Source organism: Scomber japonicus, chromosome 23, assembly GCF_027409825.1.
Source record: "Scomber japonicus isolate fScoJap1 chromosome 23, fScoJap1.pri, whole genome shotgun sequence".
In the NCBI taxonomy this organism is placed as follows: domain Eukaryota; kingdom Metazoa; phylum Chordata; class Actinopteri; order Scombriformes; family Scombridae; genus Scomber; species Scomber japonicus.
In genome coordinates this window covers 5,673,106-5,685,419 of record NC_070600.1, presented here as the reverse complement: position 1 = coordinate 5,685,419, position 12,314 = coordinate 5,673,106, and the positions used below count along the sequence as shown (strand labels likewise).

The window sequence follows — 12,314 nt, the reverse complement described above, 5'->3', positions numbered from 1 at the left end:
TTGTGAGGTATTATACAACAAAACTGATGCAAGTAGAGTTTATTATAAAGACAGTCACACAGATGGTAAGTGTAGTTAACACAGCAGGGGAGCTGTAATATTTAGCTCATGGGTCATTTTACATGTTTATAGAAATATAGTCAGGTGTCCAGTTAATGTTTTCAGATTATTTACAGTTTAACCTGAAGAGTCTTAGTCAGTCAATGAAATACATTTTTGGGGGTTTTAGATGAAAAATAAATTGATTTTTAAATCATTTATGTACTTTGATACATAATCTGGTGGCAGCTTTTCATCTTTTAGTCTATGAACTATACTAATGTGTGTGCTGTATGTTACTGTCACCTGTTTCCCAAAGCACATGAGCTACTCTGCAGGCAGCTGTTAGTTTGGGTGGCTTCAGTACACAGTGAAAGTCAAACTGAAGATTCATCACACACTGAGATAATGAAAGCATGGTTGATAACATCTGTGGCATTTTTCTGCTATATTAGATTGTTGTGAGTAGATAATAATAAGAAGCTTTATTCAGGGGAAATCTTTAGGTTTGAGAGATGGCTGCTGAATATTTTTTAATACGAGAAAAGAATAAAGTCATATGACCTTTTCACTAAGTCCATGTTTGCTCAGTGTGAAAAAACAGAAGAAGCTGCTCTTATTAATACTATTATACGAATGAAATGACTGTAAGCAGAGAGGCTGGTTGTAGTGGTTTAATATCACTGCTCTCATCAGTGTTTTCAATGCACTACCTGCTCAACACCAAACACACACTTTAACACAAGCTGGTGATCATAGCGGGACATGTGGAGCAGTTGGGGGAGACTAAAACTGAGCTTAAAGAGTGACTGTTGGTCATGTATAAACACATTATCATTAACTGTTTAAAGGTGACAATATCAGTGTTTTGTTTCTGCTGTCCTCAAGTGGCCAAAACAGAATTTAAAGAAAGAAGGTTCAAGTTTCAAGTATTTAAAAGCAAGAAGAAAGTAAAGAGGGGAAAGATGGAACCTGAATGATGGTGAAAAGTTCCAGTATAATTGTAACAGAGGTTGGGTTAAACTACTTACCATGAGTAATCACTGAATGTTTGTGTTTGATTTAAAGAAAATGTCTCAATATAAACCAGCTAGAAAAGAAAAATTCTAATATTCTTCTGAAAAGCAGATATTGTATAACCGTTTAGAAAAGTTTAAATGAAAGTGAGTCAGTGCACACAGAATGACACAGATCAACATTTAAACCCACAGTTTTTATTTTGATTCTAAAAACTATATTGACATGATTGACAACATAACCCGGCTCAGAAGGTCAATTTCTAATAAAAAAAAAAAAGAAAAGAAACAAAATAAATAAAAAAGGATTATGTCATGTTGTTCTGGTTAACGTAGCTGTTTGTTGTAGAGCGTTACCATGGAGAGATGAGTAAACTAGAGTGAAAAGACGAGCTGGGTCTAAACTTGAACGTGGACTGAAGTCACAACACGGCGGGACGCAGCGAGTCTTCTCACAGGAGGGTTCTGACTGCTGCTGATCACACCAGCTACTAGTCTAGTATTAGGAGCATGATTACCAGCAATACCACACAGACTTGAGTTTGATATAGTTGATATTTGAACAGCAGCTACCATTAGGATTGTTAACCGCTCATAATTCTATCAGATACAGCTCCTGTTGTTAAAGTGGTTAGCATTAAATATTCAGTGAGATGAGAGAGTACTTGACTAGTTTCCTGCTGACACCATGAGTCCTAAAACTGGATTCCTCATCATACATGATAGTAAGTGAAATAAATGAAGGACTCTGTGACGTAGCCCACATAGCTGTTATAGTAGAACCGCTGTGTATGTGGTGGGAGTCATTTGAACTGTTGGAACAGCTACATGTGTATAAGTTATGGGAACATTTTGTTAGCTCTTAGCTCACAAACAAAACCTGGTGCTGGTCTGATTGGTGTAATACCTCCTCGAGGAAGTGATGTAGGCAGCAACAACACTGGAGACAGGTAAGGATGTATACAGGTGGTCAGCTCCAGACGCATACATACAAGAAAATTAATGACGTCATCTTGAAATTTGGGACACTATTATGCCTAATTATCACCTTTGGGACATTTTAAAGACCTAATGATTGGTCAAGAGGATACTGAGCCGATTAAGTGATAATAAATAATGTTAAGTTGCTGCAGTGATATATAAGTGTACATCAGGGTGTGTTGGTACACTATGACATCATGAATCAATGAAATGCTGCACATCAACCTGGTTTGTTCTTTAAGGATGTGAACGCACCATTATCCCTAAAATGTCCTTAATCTTCTAGTTTTGGCATCTTTGAGTAACATCATCTTACGTTCAACTGCACTGTATTTAAATTGAAACCATTATATTTTTGTCAGGTATGTGTGGAAGCTAAAGGCCCTGTGTCTCGTCACTGACTATTTAACGGCCACCAGAAGGAGTCAGCGAAGCTATCGGCAGGTCAAGTCAGCAGAACCCAGCATCAAGTTAAGACTCGACGTATCCCGTTTATTTCCACAGTAATCTACATCCACAACATCGCAGCACTGTGGGTGAGCAACACAGTAAAATCCAACCAGCCTTTTAAAAAAAACAAAAAAAAAAAAGCTCAGAGGCTTCCTCTTTCACAAACACACCATTTCCACTCTTGCATACGGTTGGTGTTGAGTAAGGACAACCGTATTAACCAAAAAAAAAAAAAAAGACATTGAGGGTTTACTTGTACATTTTCCAAAAAAAAAAAAAAAAAGCATTAGTCACATTAATACAGAAAATAAACAAAATGGCACATTGAATTCCTAATTTAAAAATAAAGTGGTGCTTGAGGAACTTTCTTTACTGAGGAGACAAGTTAAATAAATTACTACCATAAACGTTACATACAAATCTGGAGTAGTATATACAAAGGAGTTATTAGACACAAAAAAAAAATCTACAATTTCAAATTTTTTATCTTCAACAAAGACAGCAGTATAACCATATTTTACAGAGTAGGGTGTGTGTGTTAAACGTGTGTGGGTCAGAGTGGTTTTCTGTGGGGTGGGGGGGTGGGGGGTGAGGGAGGGGGCAAACCTTAAAATAACAAAAAAAAACCTAAAAAAGTGACTTGATGTTTGAAACCTTCCAGTTGAACGTACTGAATCTCTAGAACTCTCTATAACAGTCTGGTCTATGTACAACAGGCGCTAACGTTTAAACACTGGTGTCGACACAGGTCTGAAAACAGGTGCGGTGAGTCTCAACATCCCTCACAATGAGTGTGGTAATGTAATGATTATGAGTGTTAACCTGATCGGTGCTCGCAGACGTTTTTGAAAGACTTTCCTCTGTCTCGACATCATTAAAGGGTTAATTCCACTACTTTTCAATCTTCCATAGACCTGTTTTCATAACTGTATCCATTCAGACTGACTTTACACTCGCCACATTTAATTGTAGAGGTTCAAGAAACTTGGAAGAAGCAAAAATAATATAAGAAACTGGTGTAAATGAGTGGTGAACAAAACCAATACTATCAGCTCTCCATACAGTAACAACTACAAGTAGATTCATGCTTTGTATGCTTCCATTTGATAAACTGTTTAATACTGCAGATGAATAGGTAGTTTGAAATAGGTAGCGTTCAAAATAACTTAATGTGAAATGTAACTTTTAAAGAGGCTTGTGTTGCTAGCTAGAAGTTATTTATGCTGACTCATGTTTCTTCACACCTCCACAATAAGGTGGCGATGGCAAAGTCAGCAACACCCACAGGACACATTTATGACATCAAGACCCCCCCAGAGTGAAAAAAATACACACATTTATCCTGTCCATCTCTCTCAAACAAACTGTAGTCTCTCCCATGAATACCCCCTCGATTCATTAGTCTCCTAACTTCCGGATCTCCTTCTATAGATTTGTTTTTTGTAAGACATCACGACAAAATATATCCCTCCTTTTTCCTTCAGCATCCCTTCAAAAAAAAAAAAAAAAAAAAACTGAATGTGAATAGTGGTTGTGTTGAGAAGAGGCAGGTGAGGAGCAGAGTTTAGCTTAGTGAGGGGCAAGTTTTTTTATCTGCTTTGTAAACACTCGACGCACGCTGACTGTAATCTCCAACTGGCGCTCTGTTTGATCTCTGCGACTGATTCGTGGCTTTCACAGTAATATATATATATATGTGTATAATATATATATATATGTATATATAAATCCTCATCGCCTGGCGCTCTCTGATGACGTTGATCTCTTTCTCGTGCTAGTTTGAGATTTTTTATGTGTGTGGGGGAAAAAAAAAAAAAGGAAATCCTTCATGAACCGTTAAGGAGCACCGCCCCCCCTCCTACCTCCCTCCCCCCTCTTTTGTTGCACGTGCTGCAACGCGCTCCACTTCCCCTAAAACTTCCTCTAAATATACTGCAAACGGGGCTACATCAGGCAGTGAGAGGCAAAAAAGAGCCGAGACCTCTTGAGACCGGAAGGATGAGCGCTCGCTGCTGGGTTGCTTTGGTCCGTCAACCCGCCAAATTAAAAGTTGTTTGTTTTTGTTTTTTATTTAAAGATCCGTTTCTTCCGGCTAAAGACTGCAGCTCCTCCGTCATTCCTCCCCCGGAGTGTTTTGAACGTGGCGAGCAGGGTTAAGCAGAGAAGGGAGAGCGGGGTTGTGGTGGAGGGTCTGGAATAGATCTTCATGCTGTGTCTTGAGCTGCAGGACCGCTCACAAATGCAACAACATGCATTGTATTTTATTTTGAAAGTGGTCAGACTGTCGGGGAGGTGGGAGGCTGCAGCTACATGATGAGACAACAGCGAGTGGTTCTTCAGGGACATCTGTCTGTTTGTTTGTTTGTTGTTGTTTTTTTGTCTTTTTCTTACTTTTTTTTATAACAAAAACACTGAAACGTCGTGACACATGAAGTATTAGTTCAACACTAGCGCACAGAACAGAGCTTTAAGTGGTGAAAGGCCCCTTCCCCCCTCCCTCCCCCACCCTCCTCCTTTCTCCCTGTTCCGCTTGAGGATTGGCTGGCAGAGATGTCCGTCACTGCTCATCCGTTCCTGGGTTGCATCGCTCCTTTTATTTAATTTTTGTAAAGAGTCCCGCATCCATGTTTTAGGCGTCTGACAGGCAGCTCTGAACACTGTCCATCCACAGCTGTGCGTTGGCGCTGTCCTGTGCACAGAAGTTGTACACTCGTTTGGTCGTCTTGAGCTGAAAGATTAAAGGAGAGAAGAGACGTTAGACATAAACGACCAAAAATCACCAAAAATCGTCTTTCAGAATAAAATGCAACTTTAGCTAAATTTGAGGCACTAAGACCAAACTGTGTTTTCACAAGTTTGAAAGTGTTGAGGTATGTTTGTTGTCTTTACACATTTGAGTCAAACTGAAGCTGACACTCCCTCCACAAACTAGGCTGGTCTGAGGCTTCACTGTGGGAACGTAACACAATGCATGCTGGTACATGTAGTTAATTACAGTAGTGACATTTTGACCTGGAGTACGACAATACATCAAAAACCTGAAGCCTACAATGACTCATTCATCAAATGTCAGAAAAATTAAGCATGTGAAGCATTTTGATAATCCAGTAAATGTGGAAGTTGTGTAGAAAGTCAAACTATCAAACATTCACCTCTAGTGTTTCAAATGTCAGGACTGGATGATTTCCTCAGTTTTATATCAATACAAATATTTAGTTTTAAATAGACTAAACCAATAAATCAAAAACTAGCTAAATAATTATGTTCACATTATTTTGTACAAGCTACAAGCAGCCTGGAAGGTAAACACAGTCCTGCCAGCCTCTTTGCTGTAAGCAAGAACCACATATAAGAGATTTCATGCAGCTGTAATATCTTCCACTCACTGAAAGAACGACCCAAGTGTTAACAAACCGTTGGATGCAGCTGGCAGATACAGCGAGTCTAAATGAAATCCAGTATCAACATTAATACAGCTGCTTTCACTTGATAACAGATTGCTACAAATATATTACACAGTTAAACGGATCCAACTGAGGCTTAGTTCCCATTTATCTGGTGTAACTTAAAGTCTGGCAGTGAGTGCTAGAACCATGTTGGAATAACGCGTGTAAAAAATTCCCCCAAGTGGGAACAGCGGGAGGTTTTCCTATTCTTCCAGTTTTGCTGATGTGGCGTGAACGCGACCAGAGAGACTCACATCAAAGAAGGCTTTCTCATCAACGTTTTTGGGAGCTCCCATGGCAGGCGCTCCTGGAATGACAGACTCCACGTCGGCCAGCTCGATCATGCCTTTACAGTCCTTGTCCTGCCTGGTCTCGTAGTATCTCAGCTGAGGAGATAGAGGAGCTTTTGTTAGATGCAGAGACAAAAACAAACACTCACATCCTGAGAATATGTTTAAAAAGTACATTTTGCTTCATTAAGTAATTATTCTGTTGAATTTTCTGGGTTATGGTTGTTGAGCTTTGCAACAGCTTCATTTTCTGCATACGTCATTCTCACCTGATGTTTGGTCTTGTCCAGCACGAACCACCGCGGTCTCCATGGTTTCAACAATGCCCCTTTCTTGTACAAGATGCCTTCAAAACTCCTGTGAGACAATAACAGAAACAAAGTGATCAAACTGTTTAAATCTGAGGTCTGAGTCAACAATCTGCTCTTCTCTGAGGGGTTTGTACAGACCTGTTCTCGCTCTCGGTGCTCTGGAACTGGCTGTACAGCGTGCTGGTGCTCGGCCGGCCTCCGACGGGCGTGGAGGTGGCGCTGGCCTCGAAGTCCTGAGCCAGGTTGATGGAGGATCCGACACCACTCTCCTGCAGGTAGACACCCTGAGAGCGCCGCTGGTGGCTCAGGTTGGATGACATGAGAAGGGAGCTGGAGAACGACGGCTGCAGGGGGGGAAAGAAGAGACGAATCATCAGTGAGAGTTTCCCAAAAATGCCTGAGGAACAATCTCTACCATGGGGAATACTTTGTGGGAATACAAATGTAGAAATCTAAAATCTTTGGTAACATTTGAATAATGGTCAGTGGTAGTTAAAATGTGAATAAATTTAATCTGAAACACTCAATTTAACAGTATGAACCTCTAAACTTTGTACCTGCAATCTACTTTTTCACCACAAGATGGCAACGGAACACTTTATTTCAATTTACTATCTCATGTTACTTCAGTGTCAGTCAATCATTACCAGTCTAAATGATTTGTTTCTTAGTGATGGAGACTTGTTGTGAACAGGTGGACGTGTTCATGGTCATCAGAGCCTCACAAGACAAACTAATAATGCTTATAGTTGTCATAAATGTTCAAATCTTGGTCTTGGTCTCACCTTGCTCTCCAGTTTGGTCTCAGTCCGCTGCGCCGTCTTCATCTTGTCCCACTTGTCCTTCCACTTCTCCGATGTCTGTCCCAGCTCGGCCTCCAGGCTCTGCAGGTCCTGCATCAGCTTGGTGATGGAGTCGGGCACCACCTTGCTCAGGCTGTCGTAGCAGGGCCACACGATGCGCCGCTGCGACTTTGGCCCGCTGGTGTCGGGTTTGTCAGACGCCTCCTCCGCCACGCGGTCCGGCCGGCCCCTCAGCTCCCAGTCGTAGGACGGCCCCTCCGACAGCGTCTCCTCCATGTAGAAGTCCCACACCTTCAGGTTGGAGACGAAGGTGTACGGCCGCAGCACCTAAGACGCACAAGAGCTTGCTTTAAAATCTTTGATCTCCATTAAATACAATGAGTGCAGTGTATTGTGTGCGTGTGTGTGCGTGTGCTCACCTCATCATCTTCAGGAGAGAACATGTAGTTGTAGAAAATGGGTGTTTTCTTGTTCAGTCTGTCGATGTAGTCCCACACTGACTTGCACACCTGAGGGCTTTTCCTCTCTCCTTTCTCCTCATACAGAACTCCTGCACACACACACACACACACACAAACACACAGAGTCAAACAAACACTGCAACATCATCTGCAAATTAACATGTTCTTTGAGACGATGTAGAGTTGTAGAAATGTTCTCACCCAGCTCGATGCGCTCGTAGTCCGAGTCGAGCAGGAAGGTGCGGAAACGGTTGGACACGTAGTGGTAGGCCAAGAACTTCAGGTAGTACTGACTGAACTCAAACTCCATGGGGAACTGGAGGTGGATCTGAGGTTGGAGGGATAGAGCAGCAGTTTTAGATGTAGATCTCTGAGTGATATCATTAAAACATTTATTTTAGTGTGTAAACCACTACGAGCTGAGGACAGTGTTGACACTGCCCTTGTTAACAAGTGTCACTGATTCAGAAATAGTCTGAACACAGAGAGGAAACATCTGTAAATAAAAGCTCTGATACGTCACACAACTGGGTCATGAGTCTGGGGGCTGCAGAGGCTAAATGAAACAACACATCCTGCATGTGATAAGGCCGGCACTATGCACGTCACTGATCAGCAAAACAGGAAGTCAGGTCAGACTTAAAGATACACGCACAGAGACAATTATATAATGTAGTAAGAGGAAAGAGATCAATCTGCTGTTATTAATGGTTTATTCTGACCGTAGTTGGTTCATAGATGATAAAAATGCATCTTAGCAAGCGAGGTTTTTATATTTATAGACTTTCTCATGTCCTCCCTGCCACTGTGTCCTTCTACTGACCTCCACTTCAGGATCAAACAAACAGCGTTCCTGCTGAAAACAAAGCAGACCCACCTGGTGCACACAGTCGAGGAACTGCAGGAAGACGGGGGTGAAGCCGCTGCTCTGGCTTGCGAGCGTCTGAGCTCCACGGTGGCTGAATCGGTGTCCGAACGACAGCCACTCCTTCTCCACCAGCAGCCGGAACCCGTCAAAGGTTCGGTAGTAGGGGTCTGACAGCAGCTGAACCAAGGACACCACCTGTGGACACGGGGGGAACATCACGCACGTCATACAGTGTCAGGTGACGGAAGGACAGCTGCTGCACATTACACTTTAAATCCTCTTTTAACTGAGTGATTGACAAACCTGTGTGGTGACGTCCCAGCCGTCCTCCAGGCTCACCATGACCGAAGAGCCTGTATCCAGCAGCTCCACCACCAGGGCCGACACCTGCAGGACCCTGTGTAGCTGCACACACACACACACACACACACGCAGTTAGGATGAACACATATCTGGAACGACTTAAAAAACAACACTGCCTTCACATTTTGAGCACTAACCAGGGTCATCCACTCGGACTCCTCCAGGCAGCGCAGGAAGCTCATGTTGGGGTCAGTGGTGGTGGTGCTCGGCACACAAGCCTTCATCAGCTTCTTGAAGCTGTTCTTTACCTGCCGTACGTCACACACCTCGATGGGGACCACCTCCCACTGCTGGAACGAGTCCTGCTTCCCTCCCTGAACACAGTCACAACCACATCACTTAAACACCCTTTTACTACATTTGTTTAATCATCAGCTCTCATTTTATTTGTTCATGGTCATGTGAGACTGAGCGTGACGTTGATTGGTCACCTTGAGCTGAGCCTTGTCTCCGATGATGTAGAGGTAGGCCTTCTGCTGGCGGAAGAACAGCGCCTCGCTCGGCCCTCCATTGGGCTGTGGAGACTCTTTCCCTGCCAGACGCGTCCCCACGTCTGGGTTGTAGGCACTTAGACGCCCGCTGCCCCGGATACTACCCCATTTACCTGCCACGCGCACACACACACACACACACACACACACACACACACACACACACAGACAAACATATTATCATCATTATCTTCAACTGGAATCATGAATCATCAAACTTTTCCTGGAAACCTTCTCTGTTATCAGTCACGGAAGGATCATTCCGGTTTATCATGACAGTTGTAAAGAGGTAAAAATTCTCCTTTAATACGTGTGTGTGTGTGTGTGTGTGTGTGTGTGTGTGTGTGTAGTGTCCACAGAAGCCGAAATAGTAGCCATGCTGGAGAACAAGGCACAGATGGAAGCTACCCACCCCTGTTTACTATGTGTAAGTCAATGACAGCTACGTGATGATGCAACTCTGTAGACATTCCACAGACAGAAGAATCAAACAGGAAACAACAAACGAGAGCTGAGACATGCGCGCGCACACGCACGCACACGCAGACAAGCAGCAACAGTAACATCAGACCATTAGTCCTCAGAGACAGCAGCACACTACCAGGGATGACGCCAAACACACTGTTAAAGAGATTTGATTGGTTAGACAGGAGTGGAGGGAGGAAGGGAGGAAGGGGGGGAAGGGGAGCAGGACGTGGCCTACTGTACCTCTATTAGGGGTCCTGGCCTTGCCAGACACTTTGGGCTGAGAGAGGGAGATGACTTTCGCCCTTTGACCCAGAGCTGAGGTCAAATGACAGAGACGGCCCGTTAAACCAACAACGGAACACAATGGAGGATGGTTTCACACACACACACACACACACACACACTGTCACATACACTTTCTTACACACATGCTGATCCTAAACATCAGCTACAACTAAGGGATGCATTAACTCATTCAACATCCTCTTGGTCCAGTCCCAGTTTCACTAACATATTAAAAACTTAAAAGAATGGACACACAGATGCAGGCGTGTCTCACCTCCTCTGCTGAAGGTTCCAGGAACGTCCTCCTTGTTACCCATCATCACCTGCTTCATCAGAGCGCCGATCTTTGGCTGCCTCAGCTTATCTGACGAGTCTGTGGGCACGAACGAAAACAAACTCTCAGGTTCCTCTAACAACATCACACACCCGTTTTTTTTCTAAGTGTGTGTGTGTTTGTGTGTGTATTAGTCTGCCAACCTGAGGTGCTCATATGTGTGGAGGTGAAGCCGCTCAGTGTGTTCCTGCCGCTGCTCTCGCTGTAGGAGGGCATGGAGCTGATGATGGCCTGCAGGTATTTCTCTTGCTCCAGACTGGTGGAGTCTGCTTGGGAGGGAACTGCACACAAACACATCATTTATGTTTCACTTAAATACACACACACATATTACAAGTGCTACTCCTCTGCTGTAGCTCTGAGTGAACAATCCTGGTTACTAACATATGAGTAATGGTGAGGAAAGAAGGACACGCCTAATGCCAATATACAGCGTGTAGTTTTATTTTATTTTACCTGAACTGGAAGCGTTGGGGGATTTGAAGAAGCCCACCACCCCCTTAGCGTGGAGGCCTGCAGAGCGCAGCAGGACTGCCTTGGTTCTTGAATTCCTCCAGCAAACAACGGGGAAGCGGTTCTGCCGGTAGCAGCGGCAGATTCTCTGGAGGGTGCTGTCTGGGATGCTCTGTGGGACGATCAGCAGGCCAGGGTAGCTGTCACACACACACACACACACACACAAACACACACACACACACACACAGTATTAAATACTGGCCACATACTATCCACACACTATCCCTCTCTCTGTGCGTGTGTGTCTCACCTCCTGCAGACCGTGTACATGCGGTTAACAGTAGAAATCCTGAAGGGCTCGTTCTTGGAGCGGGTCAGGCTGTTACTGAGCGTGCCCAGGCCCAGACGCTGGTAGTCGCGGCAACAGGCTCGCTCTACCACATTGCTCATGGTCTGTCTGTCCGAGGAGCGTATGGTGGAGGAGAGGGTGAGGGAGCTCTGGTCAATCTCCTCTGAGACTGTGGAGACACACAGAAAGAAACAACGATGGTTGTCAACTGATACAGCTGTTTGTTTACACTTTGTCAGGTACTTTATTATTTAAACAGATGTTTCCCAGTTGACTCATTACATTTCTGAAGTTGAGGAATAAAGAGCCACTCTACTAATTTTACACACTCAGTCAGTTCACTAGTCATGGAGGGTTCACCTCATCCTGTGATCAGACAAACCTGATGATGTCATCCTTTTGAAAAGAAAGCCTGCGTTACCAGGGAGGAAAAGGGCTAATAAAACATGCTATTTGTTGCAATATGGGAAATGTAGGATCAATGTTTTTGGGTCATGATGGTCCATTCATTTTTAAATGGTCTCAACACCCTTATGGAAGTTTAATACTGCTTCATTTCAATGTAATTGTTCATTTTAGCTTGAATTAAACACCAAAATCCATTCCTGTGTGTGTATGTCTATGTGAGGAGTGCCTTATCAGTGTTTGTTTATGCGAGTCGTTTTTGTCATAAAACTAGAAAATAAAGAAAAAAAAAAATCTTAATTCAGAAATACATTACCCAGAATGCACCACTGCAATAGTTTCCTTGTCTGTTTACTTCGTAATGCTGTAATATTGATCATCTGTTGGTGTATTGTAACTTCTGATTTGCGGTTTCCATACCAACCAATAGTAAACCATTTGTTAACTGACACTAAAAGTCAGCATCTAAATGAATAAGAAGACTCCACTGGGCTTATC

At 43.4% G+C, this 12,314-nt stretch overlaps 1 protein-coding gene across 1 annotated transcript in view; it reads right to left on the bottom strand.

Annotated features, from left to right (window-relative positions):
* Positions 1 to 2,507: 2,507 nt before the first annotated feature.
* sbf1 (SET binding factor 1) overlaps positions 2,508 to 12,314 on the bottom strand; it is a 62,102-nt gene continuing 52,295 nt past the window's right edge. The window contains exons 28-43 of the mRNA XM_053344136.1: positions 11,373 to 11,580; positions 11,063 to 11,259; positions 10,750 to 10,887; positions 10,547 to 10,645; positions 10,228 to 10,302; positions 9,460 to 9,632; positions 9,166 to 9,342; positions 8,969 to 9,070; positions 8,675 to 8,860; positions 7,999 to 8,125; positions 7,756 to 7,886; positions 7,319 to 7,663; positions 6,672 to 6,877; positions 6,492 to 6,579; positions 6,187 to 6,318; positions 2,508 to 5,214 (exon numbers count right to left, since the gene is read on the bottom strand). Coding sequence (XP_053200111.1) covers positions 5,116 to 5,214; positions 6,187 to 6,318; positions 6,492 to 6,579; positions 6,672 to 6,877; positions 7,319 to 7,663; positions 7,756 to 7,886; positions 7,999 to 8,125; positions 8,675 to 8,860; positions 8,969 to 9,070; positions 9,166 to 9,342; positions 9,460 to 9,632; positions 10,228 to 10,302; positions 10,547 to 10,645; positions 10,750 to 10,887; positions 11,063 to 11,259; positions 11,373 to 11,580 — 2,483 coding nt within the window. The 3' untranslated portion in view covers positions 2,508 to 5,115. The remainder of the gene's footprint in view (positions 5,215 to 6,186; positions 6,319 to 6,491; positions 6,580 to 6,671; positions 6,878 to 7,318; positions 7,664 to 7,755; positions 7,887 to 7,998; positions 8,126 to 8,674; positions 8,861 to 8,968; positions 9,071 to 9,165; positions 9,343 to 9,459; positions 9,633 to 10,227; positions 10,303 to 10,546; positions 10,646 to 10,749; positions 10,888 to 11,062; positions 11,260 to 11,372; positions 11,581 to 12,314) is intronic.